General features: G+C 41.7%; 1 protein-coding gene across 3 annotated transcripts in view; it reads right to left on the minus strand.

The window, feature by feature from the left end:
• EPHA6 (EPH receptor A6) overlaps nucleotides 1-26,538 on the minus strand; it is an 855,214-nt gene extending 828,676 nt beyond the window's left edge. For all 3 annotated transcript variants that reach the window (XM_039534481.1, XM_039534488.1, XM_039534472.1), the window contains exon 1: nucleotides 25,813-26,538. In XM_039534481.1, coding sequence (XP_039390415.1) covers nucleotides 25,813-25,915 — 103 coding nt within the window. In that variant the 5' untranslated portion in view covers nucleotides 25,916-26,538. The remainder of the gene's footprint in view (nucleotides 1-25,812) is intronic.
• Between the last annotated feature and the right edge of the window lie 565 nt (nucleotides 26,539-27,103).

Raw genomic sequence — 27,103 nt, forward strand, 5'->3', positions numbered from 1 at the left:
CATTTTCAAAACACGTTTGGTCTTCAATTCAAAGTTATTTTAGTAAAAATTTTAGTTCATTTTAAAAATAAAAAAACCTTTCAAATTTTGTTTAATCATTTAAGTGTTTACTTTTGGGTTGAACAAAATGTTTCATTTGACCCAAGATGAATTTTCCTAACTTTTTGTTTCACTGGAAATTGAGGAATTTTTCCAAAATAATCCTGCACTACCCCAGCAAATCAAAGTGGGGGCAGGGAAAGGATCAGTTGGACACACAGCTCTACAATGAGCCTTGAATGAAGCCTGGAGATAAATGAGGGTCTGGGACAGGCAGGGAAATCAACTGGCTGGGAGAGAGAGACGGTGGATCAGCTGAGAGGTGCGTCAGGGAGAGACAAAAGCCCTTGCCTACATTACAAGTTTAGGTCGAATTTAGCAGCGTTAGATTGATTTAACCCTGCACCCTTCCACACGACGAAGCCATTTTTGTCGACTTAAAGGGCTCTTAAAATTGATTACTGTACTCCTCCCCAACGAAATCGACCCTGCTGGGTCGAATTTGGGGTAGTGTGGATGCAATTCGATGGTATTGGTCTCTGAGAGCTATCCCAGAGTGCTCCATTGTGACCACTCTGGATAGCGCTCTCGACTCAGATGCACTGACCAGGTAGACAGGAAAAGCCCCGGGGAACTTCTGAATTTCATTTCCTGTTTGGCCAGCATAGCGAGCTGATCAGCACAAGTGACCATGGAGTCCCAGAATCGCAAAAGAGCTCCAACATGGACCGAACAGGAGGTACTGCATCTGATCGCTGTATGGGGAGATGAATCCGTGCTATCCAAACTCCATACCAAAAGACGAATTGCCGGAATATTTGAAAAAAATCTCCAAAGGTATGAAGGACCGAGGTTATAACAGGGACCCGCAGCAGTGCCGTGTGAAGCCTACCGAAGAACCAGAGAGGCAAATGGACATTCTGGGTCAGAGCCCCAGACCTGCCGCTTCTATGATGAGCTGCATGACATTCTAGGGGGTGCCCCTACAACTACCCGTGTGCTTCCCTCCTCTCCCACCACTCCTGGGCTACCTTGGCAGTTATCCCCCCATTTGTGTGATGAATTAAGAATGCATGAATTTGAAACAACGACTTTATTGCCTCTGCAATTGGAGATCAAAGCAGGGAGGGGAGGGCAGTTGGCTTACAGGGAAGTAGAGTGAACCAAAGGGGCAAGTTTTCATCAAGGAGAAACAGAATCGTCACACTGTAACCTGACCAGTCATGAAACTGATTTTCAAAGCTTCTGTGATGCACAGCACACCCTACTGTGCTCTTCTAACTGCCCTGGTGTCTGGCTGTGCATAATCAGCGGCCAGGCAATTTGCCTCAACCTCCCACCTTGCCATAAACATCTCCCCCTTACTCTCAGATACTGTGGAGCACACAGCAAGCAGTAATAACGATGGGAATATTGGTTTTGCTGAGGTCTAACTGAGTCAGTAAACTGCAGCAGCGAGCTTTTAAACATCCAAAGGCACATTCTACCACCATTATACACTTGCTCAGCCTACAGTTGAACTGCTCCTTACTACTGTCCAGGCTTCATGAGCCATGGGAGCAAGGGGTAGGTGTGACCGCGCAGTGCTGCTGACTGGGAGAGCAGTCTGAGGCAGAAGCCTCCAGCTCGCATGAAATTCCAGGCAGGACTGAATCTCCATTAGACAAAACTTAAAGAAGAGAATGACCTGGAGTCATTCCCATTTTTGTCCAGGCCCTGACCGACCTCACCGGGGCCAGTCAGGAGCACCCATGTCTGTTCAGGCGCCCCCGACTAACCTAACTGAGGTCAGCCAGGAGCACCCATGGGACGATGACAACGGCTAGCAGTCGCATTGTACTGTCTGCAAGGCAAGGGGATGCTGCTGTGTAACACTGCAGTACTGCGTCTGCCAGCAGCACCCGGAAGACATATGGTTACAATGAGCTGTGCAGGCTCCATGCTTGCCGTGGTATGTTGTCTGCATGGGTAACCCAGGAAAAAAGGCAAGAAATGATTTTTTGCCGTTGCTTTCACGTTGCTTTCCTGACGACATGTACCCAGAACCACTCGCAACAATGTTTTTGCCCCATCAGGCATTCGGAGCTCAACACAGAATTCCAATCGGCGGTGGAGACTGCGGGCACTGTGGGATAGCTACCACAGTGCAACACTCCGAAAGTCAACGTAGCCTTGGTACTGTGGACGCACACTGCTGACTTAATGCGCTTAGTGGGGACACACACACAATTGACTGTATCAAAGAGATTTCTAAAAAATCGACTTCTATTAAATCAACCTAATTTCATAGTGTAGACATACCCGAAGATCAGTTGTCACGGGGAGGCAGAGGGTCACCTGGCTGGAGTGCAGTGCTCGGGGGAGGCAGATTTCTAGAGGGATGAGGTGAATTGGCTATGGCAGTGAGGAAGAGATAATGCCTAAGAATAAAAGTAGCCTTCGGGAAGAATCAGTTAATAACGGTGGCTGTGGAAACAGCCAGTTGATTGAGTTGTCTAAAGGATCCGTTGGTTGGCAGTGCCTATACAGCAGAAGATGGATTAAGTGGGTGGGCTGTAGCAAGCACAGAGAATGTATTTTGGGAGGGCATAATGTGAATTGATAGGCCTAAGAGGATGAGTAGATGCCACCCCCCAAAAAAATTGATCGAGGAGGCCGAGTGGAAGAGGGTTGGACTGAGGAGAGATTTGTCTAGAAATCATTGGGTGGAACGGCAGGAATGAAAAAAATAATTACCATGAAGGACAGAAAATTGATTCATGGTACTGGGGTTGGGAAAAAGGTAAACAGGGGACTCCTGGGGGTCTCAGAAGATGGACAGATGGCAGTGATCATGGATTGAATAGGTGTACAGAGGATGAACTGGGGATGCTCAGCAGAAGTCAGAGAACGGACTGGGGTCTAATGAAAGCATAGGGGTAAGGAGAAGAAGGAGAAGCAGAGATTTTAATTGGGAAGCTGGCGAAAGATGTGGGATTCAGAGACAGAAGACTGATTGGTGAACTATGATGGGGGGGGGAAGGATGGATGATGGACAGAATAGATCAAGGAGCTTGGGCATAAGTGAGAGCATGGATCAGTGGCACATTGGTTGATGCTGGAATTCAGAATTAAAAGTGAATTATCAGAAGAGATTAACAGAAGCCATAAAATAAGCTTTCCTTTACCCTCCCCACCTTGCAAGTAAAAGCATTAATTTAAACCAACTCAAAGTTGCTAAAGAACTGTTTTACTGAAAGTAATTCCCTTTATTAGCACTGTAAAGCCTTCAATGTTAAGAAAAAACCACGGATGGTTGGAAAATGTTTTGCATACAAAAAGAGTGCTGGTTACTTGTACCTCATGTATGTTTCCTCTCAATGGTTCAAACCTTCGCTGTTATTTAAGCACTTGAGATGACAAGCTTCTTTGAGGTGTGTAGTTGCAAATATTTTACATTTAAATGCATATTGAAAATATTAGTATCTAAAGTAACCATTGATTATTATTTTATTTCTATTAATTTAAATTATAAAAGAACCAGAGTCAGTCTACACTTAGTGGAATGTAGAGTGCAGGCACTGCATACCCAGCTAGCAGGGATATAAACAGCAGCACGAGGAGGAGGCATGGCTTAGGAAAATAGAGCAGAGTGCCCTATATGTCTGAACCCTTAGAGTATATAACCTGCATGGCTTTCTACATGCCCAAACAGTGCCACCTAAGTCTACAGAGCTATTGTTATCAGTGCAGCATCCCATTGCAGGGAAAGGCTGTGACAGCAAGGAGCTGCCAAAGACATTTCCTACTGCCTCCCCACTACCAAAGCCTTTTGCTGCCATTTGTAGCTCCATGGTAGTGTGTGGATGCAGCCGTAGCCTTTCATTGTGGCCTGTAGCTACAAGAAAAGGCCATAGTTAATAATTGTGACTATTTTGCTTGGTTTTAATCATGGTGCCCCCTTACACTTGACACAGAAACCTACTTCAAAGATAGTGGGAGTCACATCCCTGAATTGGCATTGAGAAACAACCAAGATCTGACATTTCTCTTTTCCTCTAGAGTCTAGACTATAAATCTGTAGTGATTTGGGAGATAAAATTATTTGTCACTCAACACCTGAAATACTCCTTTCTAGCCCACTTTCAGATGATAACCAACCACTGTGGACTGTATGCTTTTCAGACAACTGGTCACATTGCATTTTCAGTTATAATTGAGTAAATCTGGAACACCACCATTATTCTCAGAGTTAACACGTAGGCAACCCAAGATTTACATTGGTAAGCATAACAACAGTTTATGGTCAAAGGTTTTTCTCTTTTCATATATTACCTATTAAAAGGGAAGAAGGTGTGTCAGTGAATAAGCTGGAAGGAATAAGGGTAAAACCAGCATATTTGTAGAACGGAAAACGTTAAGTCATTCCTAGTTAAATGCAGAGGTAAAGGGAAAGAATATGCTAAAAACACCATATAATAAAAAACCCTATCTCACTTTCCTTTATAGCTAATCAAATATCTTCCTGATTGATAAAATGGTAAACATACTAGATTCTTGTTGAACCTTAAAGCAAGTATGACTATTATGATAATAAAAGCTAGGAGAAATTCAAGTTAACAGAATAACTACTGTGGCAGAGCTCCAACCTTGTCCCCATGGGTCCCCTGCTTCTAGGCAGTATATGCTAGCCTCAGTGGCTCACTGCAACCCTCCACATAGCCCTTCTCTCTCTAGGGCCAGGGTTATAGTCTACTGAGCCCTTTTCATCATAAGCCATCAAGGAGGTTGGTGAGAGAACTCCCACAGTCTCTATTGTCCCTAGGGGTTTGTTTCAGAACAGTTTAGCCTCCTGTCCTTACAGAGGCTTGACTTCCCCTCCTGTAGTAGTGGGTTGGGAGGAAACCAGGCCCACCCTCTACTCCTGGTTCCAGCCCAGGGACCCTAATGGTAGCAGCTGTTGGCAGCCTGGGCCACTTCCCCACAGCTCTCCTGCTTCTCCCTTCTTCACCCTTACCTTAGGGCTCCCTTACCAATGACTTAAGGGTGTCTTCATTAACCAGCCCTTCAGCCACACTTCCTCTCCTCTCCTCTGGCTTCCCAGCTCTGCTCTGCCTGACTGGAGTGATCCCTTTTATAGTATCAGAGGAGCCATAATTAGAGTCAGGTGGTCACATTACCTTAATGGCCTCACCTGACTCTTTGCAGGTTAATTGGAGTCAGGTGTTCTCATTAGCCTGGAGCAGCCCCTGCTCTGGTCAGTCAGGGAACTGAAAACTGTTAATCCAGTGGCCAGTATATCTGCCTTCTGCTACTCTGCTGTACCCACTGGCCTGGGTCTATCACACTAGTCAGATATGAGACCCCTAAATTCTTATAACAGCAACTGCCTCACTATGAGCACTTCCTAAAAGAGAACCTGAATCAAAGCAGGTCATTGGTTTAATTTTCCTGACTGTTCAAAACCCTTCTCAGAATATTTAATGAATATTAATATCAGATTCTGGAGATGTTTCTCTGACCCATCATCTGTAAAAAACAACAAATTGTTAAACACTGTCAGTTAACTGTTTTTTCCTACTAACAGTGATAGATATTTTCATCAGCATTTCATTTTGCTTTCTTGATGCCTGTAATTCATGCATTTCTAGTACACTCACAAATCAAAATAAATGATTTAGATCTTATAATTTATAACAGATGAAAGGGGAATAAAATGTTATTCATGTAAATTACAAATTTATAGCAGTGTAGATTACCTCTTTTATATTGTTCAATTGCTTAATTTATTTGATTTAAGAGCAATAAAATAGACAGTATTGAGCAATTTTTCTAATGACCAAGAGATATCAAATCATGGGGAAAACGGACAATGAATTATACTACATTAAGATAAAACATCAGCTGCTGTCTCACTTTGTTGGGTATCATTTCTCATCTTTTTTTCTGTACAGAATTACATGGAGTGAAAAAATATTTAGGAGAATTATTAATTTGCATTAAATGTTTCTGTATAGTTACAGGACATTATACTAGTACTTGTGTGCAAAGGGTATGTTAGAGAGAGTGACAGTTCTACTGTGTCATGTCTTCTTTTTAAAAAAAATTAAAGGGTCAGATTGTGCCCCAAAAACCTACATGAGAGAGGTCTTACCCCTCACCGCACACACCTTCAATAGTACGGAGGTACCATCTGATGTCTCTATGGTATTATTCCTCCCCCTCTCTGCAGAGGGCTCTGTCCACAGATCCAAACAGGGAAGACGTATCCTCCTTCTAGTTCCCAGAGAAGCTGCATCCAAGAGTTATTACAGCTCCAGTTTAAAAAACAAAACAAAAAAACCACTATCACATAAGCCCTCCCCCCCCCTTACCCCCCGAGGCAGCTACAATCTGGGTGGAGTGCTTGAGAGAGACTAAAATCATGAGACTAGTTAGAAACTTATAAACATTTTAAATAAATCCTGATGCCGTGTTGCCAATTTACACAATTTAACTGTGAATTGTGTGATTTTATATCCTTGCTAAAGCAACTTTCAGCCCTGCCCAGGAGAAAAAACTTCTGATTGGTTGCCTTCTAAACTTCACTGCCTCCTGGGGAAGGGCAGCCAAATCAACATTGCTCTAGGAAAAAGAGTACTTTCCCTTCCTCTCAGAATTTTTGAGTAGCAGGAGAGGGAGTAGCAGATCGTATTTTCACAGAGGAGAAGAGTGAGCAGAAAGAGCCTCTCTGTTCCTTCTGTGGTTCTGTACCTTCTTCTCCTCTTGTGCAAACAGGTCAGTCTGTTGTCTTCACCCCTTCTCCTTTCTGATGCGGCAATGCCAGGCCTCGTAAGGGGTGGTGGTGGTAGGTGAAGAACTTCTGGAGTTGCAGGAGAGGTATGCTGAGGGCCAAGGGACAAATGTGGATTTGGGAGAGGTGCATAGTTTGTTGCTAGACTGGGGGATGGGTAGATGTGGGGCTAAGAAAGACAGAGCAGTTAGAATTTTGGAGTCTGAGGAGAAGCTGGAAGCTCTGTGTCAATAGGCACATTATATAGAAATCTGTGTAATTTGATCTCAGTGGGGTCTTCCAGTGACAACTCCTGCAGCAGGGGCCAAAATCACCTTGCTTTGTGATTCAGGAGACTGGACAATACTATAATTGTCACACACTGGGGTGAGAAGGGGGAATCTAAAAATAATAAACCACCTAATTTTCTGGGGTCTGACTCATAATTTTTTGAGGTTGGCAATATTGCTTCTGGGGTTTTAGCCTTTAGGGTTCATATTTTCAAGCTTTTCTCCTTAACCATGAGAGATAGAAACTTTTTTTTGCAATGAAAGCTGAGATTTTCATGTAATTGCCTGACTCCAGAAGTTGGGGTTTAAGAAAAGAAAAAAAAATGCACGATAAAAGCTTGAGTTGGCATATATTTGGAAGGGACTCTTCCACATACAAGGCATACCCTCCCCAGTTAGTATAATATCCCCTCCATAGTTAAAGGTAGGGTGGGAAAATCTAGGTCAAATGTGTTAAATTTAGCATCAAAATGAATCATCATCTAAGAAGGGACACACATTGTATCCTTCACTCATCCACTCCCATAACCCGACTTAAAGAACTAAGAATGAAGATGTACAACTCTTAAAGGTTAAGTTTTGCATATTTTGCGACCTCAACAGCTTTTCAAAGTTTTTATAATATCAAGATTCACAATTTCTTTTGCTTGTTATGTATAAGTGTCATTTGGCATATTTAGTATAGCATAACATTAGCCATGGGCTGTTATCTCCAGATGAAGCCAACATATGGGGTGAGGGGAGGAAATTATTTCAACTTTGTGATTCAGTAAATCAGGTCACACAACTGAGCAACTTCAGTTAACCTGGAAACTTTTCTTCAAACATGCTGCTGCTTAGAAGCATTTAGCATACAGTATGTAAGGAGGTTGGAAGAAAGCAGTGTTTCTTTAAGGGACCTTCTCTCTGTAGCTCAAAGTAGTAATCTTCAGATCCAGTTACAACCGTAGTTGCCAAAAGTGGAACAGAGCCTAACTGGTGAAAACTATTGGGTAAAACAAACATTTAGGCAAATTAGAAGCCAAATGTTTATTTGTATTCTGCATAGTTCCTGAGGAACTTGACTTTTAGCATGTTTGTTTGCCAAGTGGTGGAGTCAGCTACTTCCTTGGTTATGGTTAGGATAAATGTAGTTGTTTAAAACAACTAGATATTCCAGACCATTCCTATCCTCTGTGCAAACACATGCACCATTGGGTACAGCATGTGATTAAAAACACAGGGGAGGAAATTTTTCTAATAACACTTTGTTAATATCAGAGTAAATGGGAAATGACAAACATGAAAGATGAAAGAAGCTACAAGATATTTGAAGATAAAAATGTTCAAAGGATATAGTTCCAACTTTTTCTGTTAAACAACTGTCAATACTTAAAAACCAAAATGTTACAATACAAATAATACCTTCCCATCTCCACTGACATTCAGCCATTTCCTTGATATTGATAAACCATCCCTTTCAGTGTTAACTTCTGCTCCTGAATCTGAAGGATGTCAAGAGACTAACTTATTGTCCCTTCAGAGTATACCACCCCAAAGAAGCATAGCATGAACCCCCTCTCCCTGCCTCACAAAACACACAGATTAAATGTTTCTGAATTACTGCCCAGATCTGTAACATAACCCTCCAAAGGGCACAGCACACATTATGCACTAATGTCCTGCAAAACTGAATTTTGTGACCCGGAGCAGTTTTGCATAATAAAAGTGGACTAATGAGTTGAAACTGTTTTCCCCTATAAATGGGGCTCTGCCTCCAGAGCACACTTTGTAGCCTGGCGTGGCTCTGCAACACCCTGCCTCAGTTTCCCTCACTCTCAGGGCTTCTCAAAGACTCCACCTAGACAATATTATCTTAAAACATTCTGGAGCAGGTCCAATTTATTTAGGCCACACATTAGTACTCCACAGTTCAAGTAGTTCTCTAATCAGAAGGCAACCCTCCTTCCCAGACCTAGTTTCAGTTCAATGTTTCTCTCTCTCTCTCTCCAAATGAGGACCCCCACAACTCAGTCCTCTTTCCTGGAGCTGGATTGTAACCCAAACAGTGTCACCCTCTGGGAACCTGGAGTCCTCAGCCCTTGCTTCTGGAGTTGGGTGATACACTCCCTTTACTCCAAAACACTCCCTTTACTCCCTACAGAAGCCAGTCTTGCCCCTTGCAGCTCTTACCTGCAGCTGCTTCCTTAGGCCAGCTGCAGCTTCCCAGGCTCTGTCCTACCAAGCAACAGTGTTGAAGACTTCACCCAAGCTCTTCACATTCCCTATCTGGGATTCCTAAGCCTGACCTGAATTAGTCAGGTGACCTCATTCATTACTCATCTTCTCTGTCACAGTCTGCCTAATGGCCAGCACCTGTGCACTGCTTTCTCTCTGAGGGCTATGAACAGTGTACTGTTCATCTGTATGAGCAGATGTCCCTATTTTATAGGGACAGTCCCAATATTTGGGGCTTTGTGTTATATAGGTGCCTATTGCCTCCCCTCTGTCCCAATTTTTCACACTTGCTGTCTGGTCACCCTACAGCCATTACAAGTTACCACACAGCTCTTTCTAAGCCAGCACATTTATTTTTAAAATAAAAACATCACAGAGAAGCCATATAAAAACAAGAAAAGTTCCTATATGCTCAAAACTTATGAGGGATCACCCCTCAGTCTTACAGGGCCCAACTAGACCAAAATCTTCCCAAACATTTTGCAAGGGCTCAGGCTTCCCATAGATAGAAGGTCCTGTCTGTTTGCTGGATCAGAAAGAAAGCCCTGAATGAGTTTAAACCCAGCCTTTCTATGACAAAGGCCCTTTCTTTATTTGTTTATCTGTGGAAAATTCACTTTGAATCAGTATATGCAGACCTCCCCAGATACCTCTCTGGTGGTGTTTACAACTTGGATGATTCACATTAACCACTCCCAACTGTTCTTAGTTCCTGGAGGAGCTGTGACAACCCTTCCCCACCTTGGAGTTGCACAGAATCCCTGGCCCACAGCATTATATAACACTTTCATAAACTTAATACAATGTGCTGCCCCAAAGACACTGCATGCGATTGCCGTATTTGTCATATCCCTCACTCAGGGAAATGAGCTAAGTTTTTCACAGATACAGCTGAACTCCATCTCTACTTCATGAGCCCAGCCACCATATGACACCCCCACACGCTCTAATTAAAAACAATTAAATGTTTTTAAACAATTCATTTCTATGCATTTTTGTCAGGCTCAGAACCTTGCAAAGCTGTACAAATCCACACAGCTATACCATGATGAAACATACAGGTGTTCACACATATGGTGGGGGTTTTTTGCTATTTTTTTTAATAAAAATAAAAGATTGCAAATCAGAATGCTCATTTAAGAGAAACTGTAAGAGGAAGTCGATAGGCTTAACCCTTTCCTCTTCTTTCTATCAATCTACTTATCTATTGCCATTATGTCTTACTGCCTATAAAAGAAAAGTCTCTTTCTTTATATTTTGTCAGCTTTATTCATGAAACTTTGTATAATTTTACAGCAATAAAAAAAGTCTTTGTGTTTCTTAAAGTACACAGAAATTTGGTTTTACATTTGCTTTCAAAATAGCACTTTGATGAAGTCCAGCACCATAGTGGGATGCTTATAAGTGTGTTCTTCTTGCATCTTGAGTTGCTGAACATGTAAATTGGATTGTGCTTATTCCTCTGCTTTGTTCTTCATTTTAATAGTCTCTGTTTACTGTAGAGTGCTAGTTTGATAACTCATCATAAACCCTTGCATATTAAAATCTGATTCTTGTTTTTCCAGAAAGAGTGTTTTCTTCTTTTACTTGCATTTAAAATTAGAACACAAAAATCTTTATAACATATGGTGCATTTAGACCAAAATTTTCAAACTTGAGTGCCTAAAATTAGTTAAACACATTTAAGTTCCTAAGTGAATAGCCTTATTTAATGAGGTGCTGAGTAATTGTCAAATCAGAGTTGTCAGTGCTCAGCAGCTCTGAGAATCAGGCCACTTATTTACATATCTAAATAAGGACTGTCATGACTAATTTGGCATCCAGGTTTGCAAATGATCATACAGTATTAGTTCTATACTTCTGCTATCTATGACTAAATTTAAACACAGGGCCATGTTCTTAACTTCTTTCCATGAATTTGCCTGAATTTCTATACCTGGGAGTTTTGTATTTTGCAGGTGTCTTGCCTTACATTAATGAAAACTCTATCTCTGCCAACTCTGACATGTGTGGTTCCTGGTGAACATGTCTAATTGCACAAGGACTAGTAGGGAGAAAGTCCACAGAATCAAGCCCAATATAAACATATGTCCTACTAAGAAAATACCAGCTAAGGTCAAAGAAATCTTACACAATTCTCCCTAGCTCACTAGATTCTGGTAATAAAAAAGACCCCGATCAGAAAAGCATTTTCACTCTTTCTATAGGATATATACAGAGAGGGGCATCTCTGACCATTTGGGTCCCAGTGGGCAAATCAACCTGATAGCAAATAGGTATTGGGTGAAGAGCATGCCATGGTGGAGCTATATGCTCACAATAACTTGCCATTCACAAGAGATGAGCAGATGGATTCTGTACTATCTGAAGCTTTCCAAGCCCTTTTCAAAGGTAGCCCAAGTAGAGTACATTGCAGTATTCTAACCTAGATATTACAGTTGCATGAATCAATGTGGTGAGGTAAACATGGAAAAGCAGCAGTCAGCTTCCATGCTAATTATGGTGGGAAAAGGCACTACAGTAGAAACCACAGATGTTACTTTAGAGTCCATATGCACAAATGGATCCAAAATGACCCCATGACAGAAAACCTTATTAGCAAATGTCATAGGAGGAATTCCACTAAAAGGTACACTCAGGCCTACTCAAGGTTTCAAACATCATGTTAGTCCTCCCCTCGCCCCTCAAAGATTGGCTTAAAAGTAATAAGTTTTTTAAAAATATTTTATTGGGGTTCTTTTTATTTACCTTCTGGCATTGGAATGTTTAGGGTTTATGTTTTCAAGTTTTTCCCTGCAACCATGAAGGCTAGAAAAGTACTTGTTTTTAATGAAAACTGAGATTCTCGGGTAATAACCTACGAAAAGCACAAAATATTGTGTGACTCGATAAAATTGTGAGAGTTGGAAACAGGAACACCCACAGGAACACCCACCTGGCCATTTCCATTGTATTCTTCCCACTATTATCAGCTATGCTTCCTCATTATCTGGATTAAGCATAAATTGCTTTATTTTACTTATTTACTCATCTCCTTCAGAGACCATCAGGTGTAATGAAAAGTCAAATTGTATGTCATATTGGAGACACCATCTAAAACACGGGTCTCAAACACGCGGCCCGCCACGTTATTTTCTGCGGCCCGTGAGCTCCTCGCAGCCCCCCCGCCCTCCCCCAGCGTTAAAACCTAGAGCGGCTCTGGCCCGGCGTGCACCAGGGGCAGGGCAGGCTCCCTGCCTGCCTGCCCTGCCCTGCCCCCGCGCTGCTCCGGGAAGCGGAAAGAACCTGGGGAAGGAGAGGCACAGGGGTGTGTGTTGATGTTGCTTCAGTCACTGCCCCCAGCAGCTCCCATTGGCTGCGGTTTCCCGTTCCCAACCAATGGGAGCTGCTGGGGGCAGTGACTGAAGCAACAGCAACACACGCACCCTGTGCCCCTGCTCCCCCACATTCCAGCCACTTCCCGGAGCGGTGCAGGGACAGGGCAGGCGGGCAGGGAGCCTACCCTGCCCCCAGTACATGCCAGGCCAGAGCCTGCCCCCCCGAACCCCTCCTGCAGTCAGACCCCCTGCCCTAAGCCCCTTGCCGCACCCTACACCTGACCCCCTGCCCTGAACCCCCTCCCACACTCCTCCTGCACCCCAACCCACTGCCCTGAGCCCTGCCACACCCCTCCTGCACTCCGATCCCCTGCCCTGACCCCCTGCTGCACCCCTCACCCCTCCTGCACCCCAACCCACTGCCCTGAGCCCCCTGCCGCACTCCTCTTGCACCCTGATCCCCTGCCCTGACTCCCTGCCACACCCCTTACCCCTCACCCCTTCTGCACCCCACACCCCAACCCACTGCCCAGATCCCCCTGCCGCACCCCTCCTGAACCCTGGATCCCCTGCCCTGACCCCTCGCCACACCCCTCACCCCTCCTACACCTCACAGCCCAACCCACTTCCCTGAGCCCCCTGCTGCACCCCTCATGCACCCCGATTCCCTGCCCTGAGCCCCCTGCTACACCCCTCACCCCTCCTGCACCCCACACCCGAACTCCCTGCCCTGAGCCCCCTGCTGCACCTCTCCTGCACCCTGACCCCCTGCCCTGAGCCCCCACCATACCCCACACCCCTCTTCCACCCCCTGGGGGCAGGGAGGGGGCGGAGTTGGGGTGGGGATTTCGGGGAAGGGGTTGCAATAGGGGCAGGCAAGGGTGACTCGGGGCAGAGGTGGGGGCCTCATGGAAGGGGTGGAGTGGGGGTGGGGCCAAGGACAGTATGGGGGAGGTGTCAGTAATGCGGCACTCAGGCCAATGTACTAGTCCTCATGTGGCTCTCATGGTCATTTGAGTTTGAGACCCCTGATCTAAAACATCTTTATCCGCTGTACATGCACATTAAACAGGAAGGGTGACAAGGAGGATGCCGATGCAACCTATATGTAAAGGCCCTCAGTGAGAACGACTACAGTCTGGTTGCAGAAGCTGCAGTTTGATTGTCTGGTTGGGACACTTTGATGATCACATGATTGTGCACCAATTCAAAATGGTACACAGTTGGGACTACTTCACTCAAGCAAAAACTATTCCCCTCAACCCATTATACATAAATAGGGAAGAGCAAAATAAACCCACTGCTGTTTAACTAATTCGAAAACATATCCATAGAGATTTTAGGGTCAAAGGCAGTTACACTTGTAACTTTCTCTCTCTGTTTTTAACAACCAGTCCCTCTCTGCCTTTTCCCACAGATATTCTCTCCCCTAGACCACTGCTTTAGAAACTGAAGTGCCACGAAAACCCTGACTATTCAGTACAAATGCTGTTGGGGCTTGGGAGAAGTGGAATTAAAACATTTACAGTTAAACTAAGGATGTTCAATAGCATTTTTTGTTCCTGGGGACAAACAGGAAGGGGACCTTGCAAACACTAAAAGTGAATTTAATAAAACAAGAAGATATTTTCATAGTGAAAGTATGGAAGAAGCTTGAGAACAGGAACAATCAAAAATATTCTTAATATTCTAAACTACCATTTGTCACTTGTAAATGAGAAAATGTCACCTGTGAGGATGGAGATTAAAGGAGGAAGTGCCAAGCTGCAATTCGTGGCTTCTTCAGCCATTTTTAACTAGCTCCTGGAAAAGCTAACCTAGGAGATTTTGACAAAGTCTTTCACAAGAGGCTAGAATGCAGACTAAGCAGTAATGGAGTGAGAGGATCAAAAACTGTCATGGATCAAAAACTGGTTAAGAGACAAGAAGATTAGGAATAAAGTATCACTGTTCATTATGACACCGCTTAACAGTAAGGCGCCATCATGTTCCATACTAGGACCAGTGTTTGATATGTTTATTAAAACCACAAGCAGTGGTTTAATGCTGTTTCACTATAGAGCTGATTCTCCTCTAGTTTAAATCAGTGTAATTCAGGAGTAACTTCACTCAGTTCAATAGAACAACAGTACAAATAAAATTGGTGTGAGAGAAAAAATGAGGCCATAAGGGTCTTTGGATTCACCTAAATATTCTAGCAATATAAAATTTAATAATAACAAAAATATTAGATTTCACATATGACAATGTATATTATAAAACAGTCAACCCTTTAGGCTAATCTCTGAACAAACAGATGAGCTTTTTGCTAATTTTATTATCATTTCTTCATTAACCTTTACAATATATGCACAATGATATATATGAACTAAGAATAGAGGTACTGTTGCAAATTAGGAGGAAGATTGTCTTGTCAGTAAATTTTAACATTCTAGATCTGCAGTGCTAAATGTCAACATCTAATCAAGCCTAATCTATTATTGATTTTCTTTTTTGTTTTCAAAATATCCATCTGTGGCACCAATTTCAATCATCATATATTTCTTGAGGCACATCTCCCAAGTATAAAATACATAATCTATCAGACTGTAGTTATTAAAAATAATTCCCCAATTTACTCTAATATGATGGAAAACCAGTAACGCTAAAGCTGCAGGACATTATTTAAAAAGAAAACTACTTATTACAAAATTAGAAAGGAAAATGATAAATAGTGAAGTGTACAGATTAAATATTACAGGAACTTGTGATGTACAATGGCAACAAAATGGATGGACTAGAACTGAGGAAGGAAAAGGGAAGTGAATTACATGCATCATTATCGTAGTTAATACAAGGAAATCTTGGTATTTACTGGTGAAAAAAGTACTCCTGAATTCTATTCTCAACTCTACCACTGAATCACTATGTGATCTTAGTCAAATCACAATCACTCTATGCCTTGGTTTATTCATCTGTAAAATTGATAACTTTTTCCTATACTAATGTTTGTATAGAGAGTATGTTCAGATGAAAGACACTCTATACATGCTAAATTAGTATATGTACATACAGTCTAGTTACTAAAGTTTCTTATATAATTTATAGTTTATAATTTTATTATTGGTAGGGCTGACAGCGCAGCCTATAGTTAAAATTGCCCAACACTTTCCATTACAACACTCTGTTTACAGTCGCTTATAACTTTGACCCAGAGGAAGGCTAGTCACGTCTCTAGAGTCTGTGGTAGCTGCCAGCTTGCATACTTCTCTGAAGTCAGGACTCCTGCTGTAACTTACTGAGAAGCTTCCAAAATAAGCCTCTCCTTCTCTTAAACCTTCAAAGGCCCCACCTCTTCTGGTTGAGGCCACACCCCGCTCAGGACTCTGGAATACTCGTAAATTTTTTATGTTATTTTCACCCCTGAATAGAGGCTTGTTGGGTTGAAGCCTAGGTATGGTAAATCTGGGCATAAAGCAAAGAAGTTGCCTGGTCAACAACTTAAGACAAATAGATGACAATTAAGCCTTCACCAAAACTCAATTTTTGTTATTGGCCTTGTTGGTGCCACTAGGCCTGAGTAAACCAAAGTCGTGACTTTGGGCCTATGTGACCCAAAGTACCTTTATGTAAAGTGCTTTTGTTAGCCTTACTAAACTTTTGTAACCTTTTGTGTTATGTGCTAATTACTGCAGTGGTAAGGTTGCTTGATACTAGATGTAGCCAATATTAAATAAGATAGGCGGAAATCAGGTGCTGTAATTAAAGTTATATGCATGAGAACGTAGCCCCCACGGTGGGAAAGTACAGATAACTGATCACAGAAAAGTTGCTAACGAGCTAAGGTGTTTTTTTGCCAAGTATGACATAACTGCTTCATGTGATTGCTATTGCAAAGTGTATTTGCTGCATGGGAATGAAAGGTGGGGGGAGAGGAGGAGTGTGGGGATATGGGGGGAGAGGAGGAGTGTGGGGGTAATGGGAATGCGTAGCTGAAGTTCTGTATAAAGAGAGGAAAACCGCTTGTATCGGGGTGCAGGATTTGAGAATGCTTTTCTCCCTGGCACCTATTTGGGCTTAAATAAACCTGGTTTTGCTTCTCCACCCTGGTGTGATAATTAGTGCGACGCACACCGGGCAACGAACCCTGCTGTTGCTCCGCCTCGGGCTCTTTGAGTCAGCAACAGCCTTAACAAAATTAATAATTTTTTTTTAAATAAAACCTACACAAATTAGAGTACACAGACAAGGAAGTGCACAATTTTGTCTTGTTAGAAATGATTTTGAAAACTATGCAGTGTAATTTAAGCGATTCTTTTAGCTAATAATGGGGGGAAGGATGTTAATTGAGAAGGAGCGATTTAATAATTATATAGCTTTTTGTGAAGAATTGTAAATATTCCTTGGCAAACACATAAAAAAATTAATGAAATGCTCTGGATAATTTTATCTACTATTTTCTGTCACTTTATCAAAAGTTGGTTTCCAGAGAAAGTGTATAAAGACTTAATATGTCAGCTGAATTTTCCTGCACAAGGGCCTGATCCTACACCTATGTGTAGGTGCGGAACTTTACTCACACAGATTGTACTGGACTACTCACTATCAAGTGATCATGGTAAAGCTAATGTAAACAGGCCCTTTTCCTAAACTGCTTTACAAAAATCAGTCCACACATGATCTAGAGTCAAAGCTCACTATTTCTGGGATTTGTCTTTAACAACAAAGGAATCAATATGGTAACATTCAGGTCCAAACTTCTCCTTTGGTTACGCTGCCCCAGAACTGCCTTCTTTGGGATTGCTGTTTCCACACCCTAGGTCTTCTCCCTCAGAGACCTATTCCCACCTTATTTATATCCAGTGGCCTAAATGATTTCACAGAACTTATTCAACCCTTTCCCTACAAGATCAACATCTGCTAAGAGCCAAAATCTTCCCTCTTGTCACTTTCTTCCCACCAGAAAAAGGAATTTTATTAGACTAAAGGACAGAGTATTAGCTCTCAAGCTACCAATGCCTGTTTCATTCCAGCGTTTTAACTAGATCCTTTCCCATCCCCTAATACTGCCTGACTTCCTGCTACAACTTTTAAGGAACAAGCACACACACTTGCTTATACTCCTGTGAGTGAAGTTGCTCACAGACATAAGTCATAAGCATTGAGAGGCCAGAGATATCCAGTCTTCACTACAATAGTTTTCCTTAGTTTTGGAGCCATTGGATTACAAAAGCAAACAAAGAGCAGGAATAAAACTGGGAAAATAATCATATAATAATGTCACTTGCAGATGATAGCCTAATACTAAATTTAACAACCAATGTATCGTTATACAAAAATATGTATTGAATTTGACCAACTATCTAGAAATACAGTGGGATGATATTAATTGGATGTTAAAAAATAAAATTGCAAAACTGAAGCTAACAGAAAGGTAAAATATTAAGCTGACTATTAAGCTACACAGAGAATTAAAATAAATGAAGGAGAATTGGAGGAAATTATAGCAAAAAGAATTCCAGAGATTGGAACTTTTAAAATGTATTATATGTTCTACAAGTATCATAACAATAATGACAACAGTAGAGTTTGATTATATATTGCAAACACTGCTGCTGTTCAAGGCATTCAAACACTGCCAGCCTCCATCCTGGCCTTCAGTTCCAAGCTTTACTTCCCCAGTCCTACCCTGCAATTCACCAGACCTGGTTTTTGTCCCCTCTGCATTTGAATCAGATGGCTTCCTCCTCCACACTGCCTGGGTGCTGGCAGGGATTCACTGAGAAAACAGGAGAGACAGGCTCCCTGCTCTCAGTTCTGGTACCCAGCCTGGAACAGCCATTTTTATAGGGAAAGTCTGACTTTTTCCTGTAGTCCTCAGCAGGAGGGAACATGCTCAAGTGGTCTGTGGAGATAATGTATACGCAGTCCTGTCATGTGTACAAGTTGTGAGGGGGTTTAGCATGTTCAGTTGCTCTGTGGGGCTGGCACATGCATAGTCTGGTCAGCACCAGGAGGTATGAGATGAAGGAACATGCTCAGTGTCTGTGGAGATGGCACATGCACAATTAAATCAACACTAGGAGCCACCAGAGGCTTGAGCATGCTCAATTAGGGTGGAATCTTTTGGGGTTTAGCTGCTAAGCACTGGCAAGTCTACAATGAACATGTGTGAACTGCAATTTTTCAAAGGTCTCTAATTTGACAAAATATGGAAAGATTTTCGGAGGGACAGCAATATGCAAAGCCCACACCTGCCAAATTTCATGATATGTTCCAAAGCACAGAGATGCGATAACTTTCCAAAGAAAAGGTTGTTTTTAATGTTACAAAAATATTGGCAATGTATTTTTTCATAACCTCATTTTTGGGGACAGATGAATCAATTTGACTGAAATTTTCCAAATAAATTCACCCTGAGACATTCATCCACATGTTAAATATTAGCTCAAACAATTAAAGTTTGGCAAAGTTTTATAAGAAATTGAAAACTGGGTCTTAAACTGGGAAGTGTTGGGCAACCTTAATAAGAAATACTATGAGCTGTGCCTCTATTATAGTTAATATTCTATATTATGTTTCCATATTATTGAAACTAAATGTTTCTATGGCTTCAAATAAAAAATATTCAGAATGTGTGTTGTGGGAAATTTTAGCTTTTTTGTTCTGATTCAGACCCAAATAAATTTTGAAGTGTCAGAATTTCTCACAGAAAGGAAATTCCATTTTTTTGACCAGTTCTAATTCGTATACCAAAGAAATTTGTGAATTTTGCAGTTATTGTGCAAATCAGCTGAACTTTAAGATACATATGGATAATATGTAATATTTAGTACCAGGTGCTGCTCAGAGGTTGAAGGGGCTTAAAATGCAGTAGAGCCAGTTGAACAGTGGAAAAATATTTACAGAAAGCTACCAAGTGGTAGAAAAATTGTGAATTACTTAGCTAATGCTATTTGACTGCTTATAGAGCTGACTGAATAGTGAACAAAATTAGTCATTAATAACTGTTCCATGAAAACCATGCCAAGAGTTATAATGAATATTTTCAAATTATTCAACCAGCTCTATATTCTGCAGACTTTGTTGGAATTTAGTCCAAATGCATAGACTTGAGACAACAAATGCTAGAGATACTTAGACATCAGACATCAGACATGTACTGAACAATGACACATCAGCAAAACATTCCAGAGTTGCTAGAACTACAAACAAAAAAGACTTCAGGTCAGATTGTACTCTCAGATATATAAACAGGCCTCAGGCAGAAGACACTTGTGAAATGAGCACTTGAGTTGAAGCAGAATTTACCAGTGAACTGTATTCAGCAATATATACACCTTAGAAGTAATGTTCTAAATTAAATGGAATCTCACAGGAATAACTGAACAGAATCTCTAATGCCTACTAATAATGAACAGTATTATTCTTAGACATGGGAAAGACAAGAATGGTGCATCCACAAATGAATTCATTGAAAAATTGGTAACAAAATCATAATTGGAATGAAGGACATCAATGGAAAAAAGAAGAAGGTTGGATTACCTTGCTACCAGGCACTAAAAGTTCCATAGTATGCTTAGGTTTGTTTCACAAGACCTATTTTCCATAAAACCATGTTGACTGACATTACATCCCTATCCTTTAATTTTTATTAATTATGTCCAGTATTAACGTTTCCATTATTTTCTCTGGGACTGATGTCAGGCTGACAGGTCTATAGTAACCCTGCTTGCCCTTTTTGAATATTGACAGAACATTAATACTCTTTCTGTCTTCTGGAATTTCCCTGGTATTGCAAGATTTATTAAAAATTGACATAAGCAGGCCAGAGATTTTCCTCAGACAATTCTTTTAGGATTCTTGGATGCAAGTTATCAAGGCTTCTTGATTTAAAAAAATGTCTGTTCCTAGGAGACATATTTAACATCCTTCTTGGTTATTAGTAAACTAGAAAGTACTTTATCATCCTTGGGTGATACAATTACATCATCCTGCTCTTTCATTCCACTCCATTGATTAAATTCATCTTTATCCATCATAATGAAGTCTGAAAGAGAGTTACTTCATGATGATCTGAAGGTGTTTGGAAATTAAAGTACACTCGGTTCACTTTCAGTACTGCCAAATAAAGATGAACTGAAAGTGCTAACAGCATTTAGAACCAATATTTTATGAAGTGTTCTCTTCAAATCTGTTTATCTCAGATATTCTAGACTACTAGATATATAAAGTTGCACGCGTATCTGCTACTCAGAAGTTTCCAGTGCTGTCATTAGCACTCAAGATTATTATATGGCTCTAGGAAACTCTGGAACAGTTTAAGTTCTATAAAAATTATTGATAGCTTGAGGCAGAAATAATCTTGTTCTCATTATTCATTTTATGGTCTTTTAAAGGGAAGCTGTACACTTCTCCAAGACTGGTAGAGTTGCTTTTTTTCATTTTCCCTCATATTTTCCATAGTGACTTTCATGTTAACAAAAGGTATAGAGGGACAATCCAGAATGACAACCCCCCTGCCTACAAGATAAGTACAATGTTGACAATAGGCAGCACAATTTTCCTCATACTGTCTCAAGTCCTGACGTGGAGGTAAACCTTGTAGTAGCAAGCAAGTAGTTCAATTTCTATACCCATTGACTCCATATGCTCATTATTCCTGTTTGTGGTTTCAGCATGTGCAATTATGACAGTGTTGTATATGAGGTATGTATTTATCCATTAGGAAATGGATTTTTTAAAAAAATCCCCCAACTTCCTTCAGCTGATAATGACTACTAATCTGTCTCAGATTTCAAGTACTGACCTATAGCTGAAAGGCTCCATTATCTGTACTTTGAGCCAAGCTTTTCAATTTTACTGGGGGTGATGGGGAAGGGAAATCAATCTCATCATTAAAATTTGACATCATTTTGATACTGATCACTTGTGCTATGTGGACAAAGGATACAGTTTCTTTTTAAAAATAGCATGAAACAGACCAAGCTTGTACATTTCACAAGCTAGCAAAATGCATTGATACATAATATCCAAAAAGGTATATGACTTGCTCTTAAAGTTCACTGACATGCATGGAACATGTTATAAAATTCTGCAAACCCCATCATTTTCTTCTTCTTTCTAAACTTTTGGTGACAGAAAATGGTAAATAACTTAATAGAGGGTGCAGCCCAGGAATTGTTGGCTCTGTCTTCTTCTAACGTAAGATATTTAAAAAATATCTGGGATTGTTGAATAATTTGTTGAATGATCTGTTGTGACCCACATCTTCTAGACAAGTATATTTCTGATAAAGTGACTTGTAGTTTGGATACTACTTTCTGTATCTTCGAGAATACAGCAGAAGTCTGCTCTGCGTTTGACAGCCAAACAACTAAGCAGTAATACAGGATAAAATCTAGTCTCATTTATGCAGCTAGCTAGTGGTTGGATATTGGTAGCTGATCAGTGTGAGTCTGGACAAACATCCCACCCGAGATCCACCCAGTGAGGTCTATGTTGCAAGAATGCCTGTTTAAGGTTGATTTCTGATTCACTGCTTCTGCACAGAAATGTGTGGACAATTATCTCATCTGTCCACAGATCTTTTTAACAGCAGAAACTAGCTCTTAGGATAGTTGCAATTTATTTTTGAACTCACCACTCCATTAAGATAAATGAGTAAGTTCACTCCTCTGTCAATACTATTGTTTCAGTCTGCTTTGCTACAGATAGAACAAGACACCATGCATTGATTTACTGAGTGAAGGGTAAGAACCAAAGAGTCTAGGAACTATATTAAAAAATTAAAGGTTTCAGTCTGTTTTTTTTAAAGGAAAAGAACCCTTACCTATTCTGAATCTATGGATTTACTTAGTCCTTTATAAACTGGAGTATACTATTGACATGATACTGAAATACATCATTTCAGAGGATTAACTGCAAACACTGCATTAAAGGGTCTTTTCGTTGCCATGGTGGGATAGAGTAATTCATTTATTTTTTCTATTTTTCTCCTGGAAGAATATTCCTTTGTGATTCTTCTAGACTTTTTATAGTAATGTTGACTTCACCATTTGCAAATATGAATTGAAAGATAAAAGGTCAAGGACATCAAATCTTAAAGCCAAACTCAAAACTCAATGGAAGTTAATCAGCCTTTTTTATTATGATTTACCCAACTCCATTTTCAAAATTAATATTCTGAAATGTTGCCATATGAAAACTTGAGTACAGCAATGTCTTATTATTTTTCTTTAGTGCACTACAGAAGATCTTGAAAATTTCTTATAGGTGCTTAACATTTGGGTTTCCAGATTTAAGTAACTGGTATTTTAATACTAATCCTTTGAGTGTGTTCATACAATGAATGACTTCCCCAGTGTAGCCAGATTTTCCATTCAATTCCACCTTGAGTTAATGCAATATTTCTTAGTTTTCACTCTGTTTTGAGAAAGTCTCCATTAAAACTAAACGTCATTGGATAACATTTTATTAAGCAGATGCTCTTATGTATGCATTTTGGATTTGGGGCCTATTTTAGTCATTTTCAATTCATTATTAATATCAGATTGAGTAGGATTTTGTAACTGTGTGATTTTTATAATATAATCATGATGCTCAAAAATGACCTCTAGAGTACTGGAAGTTTTCACAAGTGAAGTGTAAAAGGAGAAATTATGAAACTGTTAGGAAATCCCATAGTACTGTACTCAGCAAATAACTGGATATCCAAACATTGTTCATGACACTTATTAGCAAGATATATTCTTTCTTTGAATAAATCTATTGAAAGGCATTTAAAAAAACTTTCAAAAATATATTTTTTTAAAGAAACTAATTGTGGAGGAACTCTCTTTTGGGATAATTTGTTTTACTTAACTTTTTCTTCATAATTTTTGACCCTGTAAGGTAAACTATGCTTAAACATTATTGCCAACTTAATTACCCCTATACACATCAATTAGCAGATATTAATCTAATTTAAATTATTTCTTACAAAAATCTTTATCTTTAGTCCAAATAATCAGGCTTTAAATTTTTCAAAATGACTACAAACTTTGCTTTATTAACTACATATATATTTGTATACCTGGATAGGCCTTGTAATATAGCAGACTTTAGTACGCACTAGCAAGAAGGTGAGCTAAAAGACTAACAATATTGTGGTGCTATGGAAGATTTGTGTTTTCTATGGAAAAAAGGATATGTACTCAATGGTTTTGGTAAGGTTATAAATGTAAAAATCACAATACTTGAACTTTTAAAAAGTTTATTATAGAAGAGTCATTATCAACTTAATCTCTAATAATTTTTAAAAACGTGTATTAAGTATAGTTTCAGATACTATACCTGCCCCTGATTCCTCATGCAAATTTTTGCGTTATGATCACATTTTCCTGTGTCTAAAAATGTTATTTTTTCTTCTATTCTTGTGATAAAACTCCATTAAAATTTATTGTACTGAGGAAACATGAAATTGATTATGTTAGTGTTATCAAATGCATGATTTAAAAAAAATCCTTTCCTCTAATCTTTTTCTACTGTGGCAATCTCAGGTATTCCTTATAATGATAATGGTTAAAAATATTTCAGATAAACATTTTAGGATGTGTCCCTTTAAAACTGTCCTTCAACTACATCACATGAAGTTGAGTCATGCCAAAATATCCAAAACAGTTAAAGATTAAATATATCACACATGTCCTCCAGTATTTTGGCAGGAAAATAAAGTACATTAAGGACGCAGTTAAGGAAATTCTCTATTCTACTCAGATGTTGGATGGCATGCAATATAGTATGTTTCACCTTCAGCTATGTTTGTTTCCTTTTAATTTCTTTGACAAAATCTTAATGTGCCTTGAATACATAGTATATTTTCTATGGATCTTTTTAAATAGAGTGATTACTGTGTAGAGTCATTTTTGGTACAGAGACTACATTTTAGCATGGACTACACTGTAGCCAAGGGGGTAAAATATATTGTGTCAAGTAATACGTAAGTGGCATGTACCTGTGATAATATATTAAATAAGCATTTTGGGCAACCATGAATTGCCACGTGTGCAAAATAAGGTTTAAAATGTCATCTTGAGATCTTTCTATGATTTCTTAATAGAGGGAGCAGTCATCTCATTTTAGATGCTGTGAGCTTCGAAAAGTATTTTTTGAACGTGCTTCTTGAGTTAAATAAGAGGAAAGCACATCTTATAATTCACATTTTAAATAAAAATATGCTACCATTCTGTGCCAACTTTCAGCCTAGATCAAGTTCTACTGTATGTACAGTTATGTACTTATGAAAACAGACATTGATAAAGAAAGCCCAATACGATCTTAATTACGTCAGGACTAAGATTCCTTTCTACACTACATATTCTGATATTGCTATCATAGGGCAAAAAAGTCCCCTTAATACCACACCAATTTCATTCAGGATGGCACACTTTTCTAGTCATTGTATTTTAGGGTTCAGTCTTATCCCTTTTGAAACCCAAGGGAGTTTTTTTGTGGACTTCAGAGGGTATGATTGGTCCCTTACTGCAAAATAAAACAGTTCTAATATTCAACCTCCTCCCACCTCAAACACACACTACATGCTTCCTTTCCAGAAACACTAAGTTTTAAAGAGAGGCATCTACTTGCCTTTGAGGGAGTTACCTGCCAAATCATTCATAGAGAACAAACGAAGAAGACAGGTATTTCTGTTTCCTAGTATCTGTACCAGAAACAATCAACCCACCCAAGAGAAATCCCTACAAAGACGACACAGGTTGTATTTTACCGAAATGGGCAGAATATTTAATCTATTTGCTGCCTGTATCCATAGATCTCACTTGAGCCAAACGAATAGTATGTAGGTAACATGTGAACTTAAAGAACTGAGGTCTTCACAAGTTTCATTGAGGTTTTTAATCAGTGCCACATTTCCTGCTCACTGAGAGCATTTCCTCCGAGAGCACTGGACCAGCCACTGTCGGTGGGGCTGCGGGATCCCCCTGAACTTGTTCCTCTTCTTGGTGCTCGAGAGTTCGAACATCGCCCATCACTCCCCGAAGTGGGGCAACCAATTCGCCCTCTTAGAAGAGGGAAAGCGAAGTACCCCCAGCCGTGCAGGATAAGCATATTGCTCCCGTCATTGCCATGGCTACAGCCAGCACCCGACTGTCAGAGCCAGGTGCCTAGAGGTAAGAAAAGTTGATCTGAGCAAAGCCCACCCCGCCGCGCCTCCCTTTACCTTGGTTGCTGGAGACTTGGCTGCAGCCCGCCGGACACGCCGTCAGCAAAGGGAAGAACAGGCCAAATTTCCAGAGCAAACCTCTCGCTTCACAACCCCCCATGGCTGGTGCCGGCGCCCCCTGGTCCTGGTCCTGGCCCCGGGAAGGCGGGGCGGGCTTCAGGTCCCCTTCCTCCTCCAGGCCAGTGGGAAACGCTGCTGCCCCCAACGCCGGAGGGCAGGGTCCAGTCGGCCAGGTGCCTCGGATAGGGCTGCCGCCAGGTGGTGCAGAGGCTGGAGTAATTGCATCCGCTGGCGGGGTCCCGGGGCGGCCGAGGGAGGAGTAGCCACAGCGGCCAGAGGGCTGGAGCTGCCGTCCCGGCTGGGGGGCCCTGGAGCGCAGCCGCTGGCGGGAGCCGGGCCCGCTCCGGGAACTTTGCCTAGGGGCGTGGGAGCTCGCTGCCCTCCCGCCCGGGCTGCCGCCGCCAGCCCCCTCAGCCCCGCAGCAGCTTCGGCACCAGCCCCCAGAGCGGCGGCAGCCTCCTGCTCCGGAGCATCCCCATCCCGCCCGGGCCCCCCACGAGAGCCGACGCCGAGGCGGTTCAGCCGCCCCCCTCCCGCAGCCAGGAGGGAGCTGCAGCCCTCGGCCCCCCCGGCAGAGGCGGGAGGACGCTGAAGGAAGCTGGACAGCTCCCCGGGCCGCCTCACACCTCGGCAAAACTTGCAGCGCGCAGGAGCCCCGGCGCCTGCCCCACGGGCGGTCTCCCTCTGCGCCGGGGCGCGAGCAGCAATCCGGCGGCGGCGCTCGGTGCGGGTGCGGCGGCTCTCTCCCGGGCTGCCTTGCCTTCAGGTCGGCTGCAGCCTTGGGTGCTGCCGCCGCTCCTCTCTGCCGCCTCTGGAGCGATCACCCCTCATTAGCGCCCGCGGGATGGCTCCGAGCTGGCGTCCGACGTGCAGAGCCGGGGGGTCTCCCTGGGCAGGCGGACATTGCAAGCAGCGGGCATTGCTCGCTGCAGAACACCCTTCCCCCCAACCAAAAGAAATGGATCGCAGTAATGCGGCTGGTCCTAAATGTGGGCACAATGTGGCAGGTGGAGGGGGGAGGTGAAGAGCAAGGAAGAGCTCGGACTCTCGCCGGCCCCTCCTCAGCTGCTCTCCTGAGAAGAGGTGATACTGAGTGCGTGCGTGTGTGTGCAGCAAGCGGCGAAGAGCTTTCCTAGCCTGGAAGCTGCTAGCAGCCCGCAGGTCATATGCAGCCTGTTCAGCACTAGAGGGGGTTAGTTGACAAGACAAAAATCCCTCCACTATGCTT

The sequence above is a fragment of the Mauremys reevesii genome, linkage group 1 (assembly GCF_016161935.1).
Source record: "Mauremys reevesii isolate NIE-2019 linkage group 1, ASM1616193v1, whole genome shotgun sequence".
Taxonomy (NCBI): domain Eukaryota; kingdom Metazoa; phylum Chordata; order Testudines; family Geoemydidae; genus Mauremys; species Mauremys reevesii.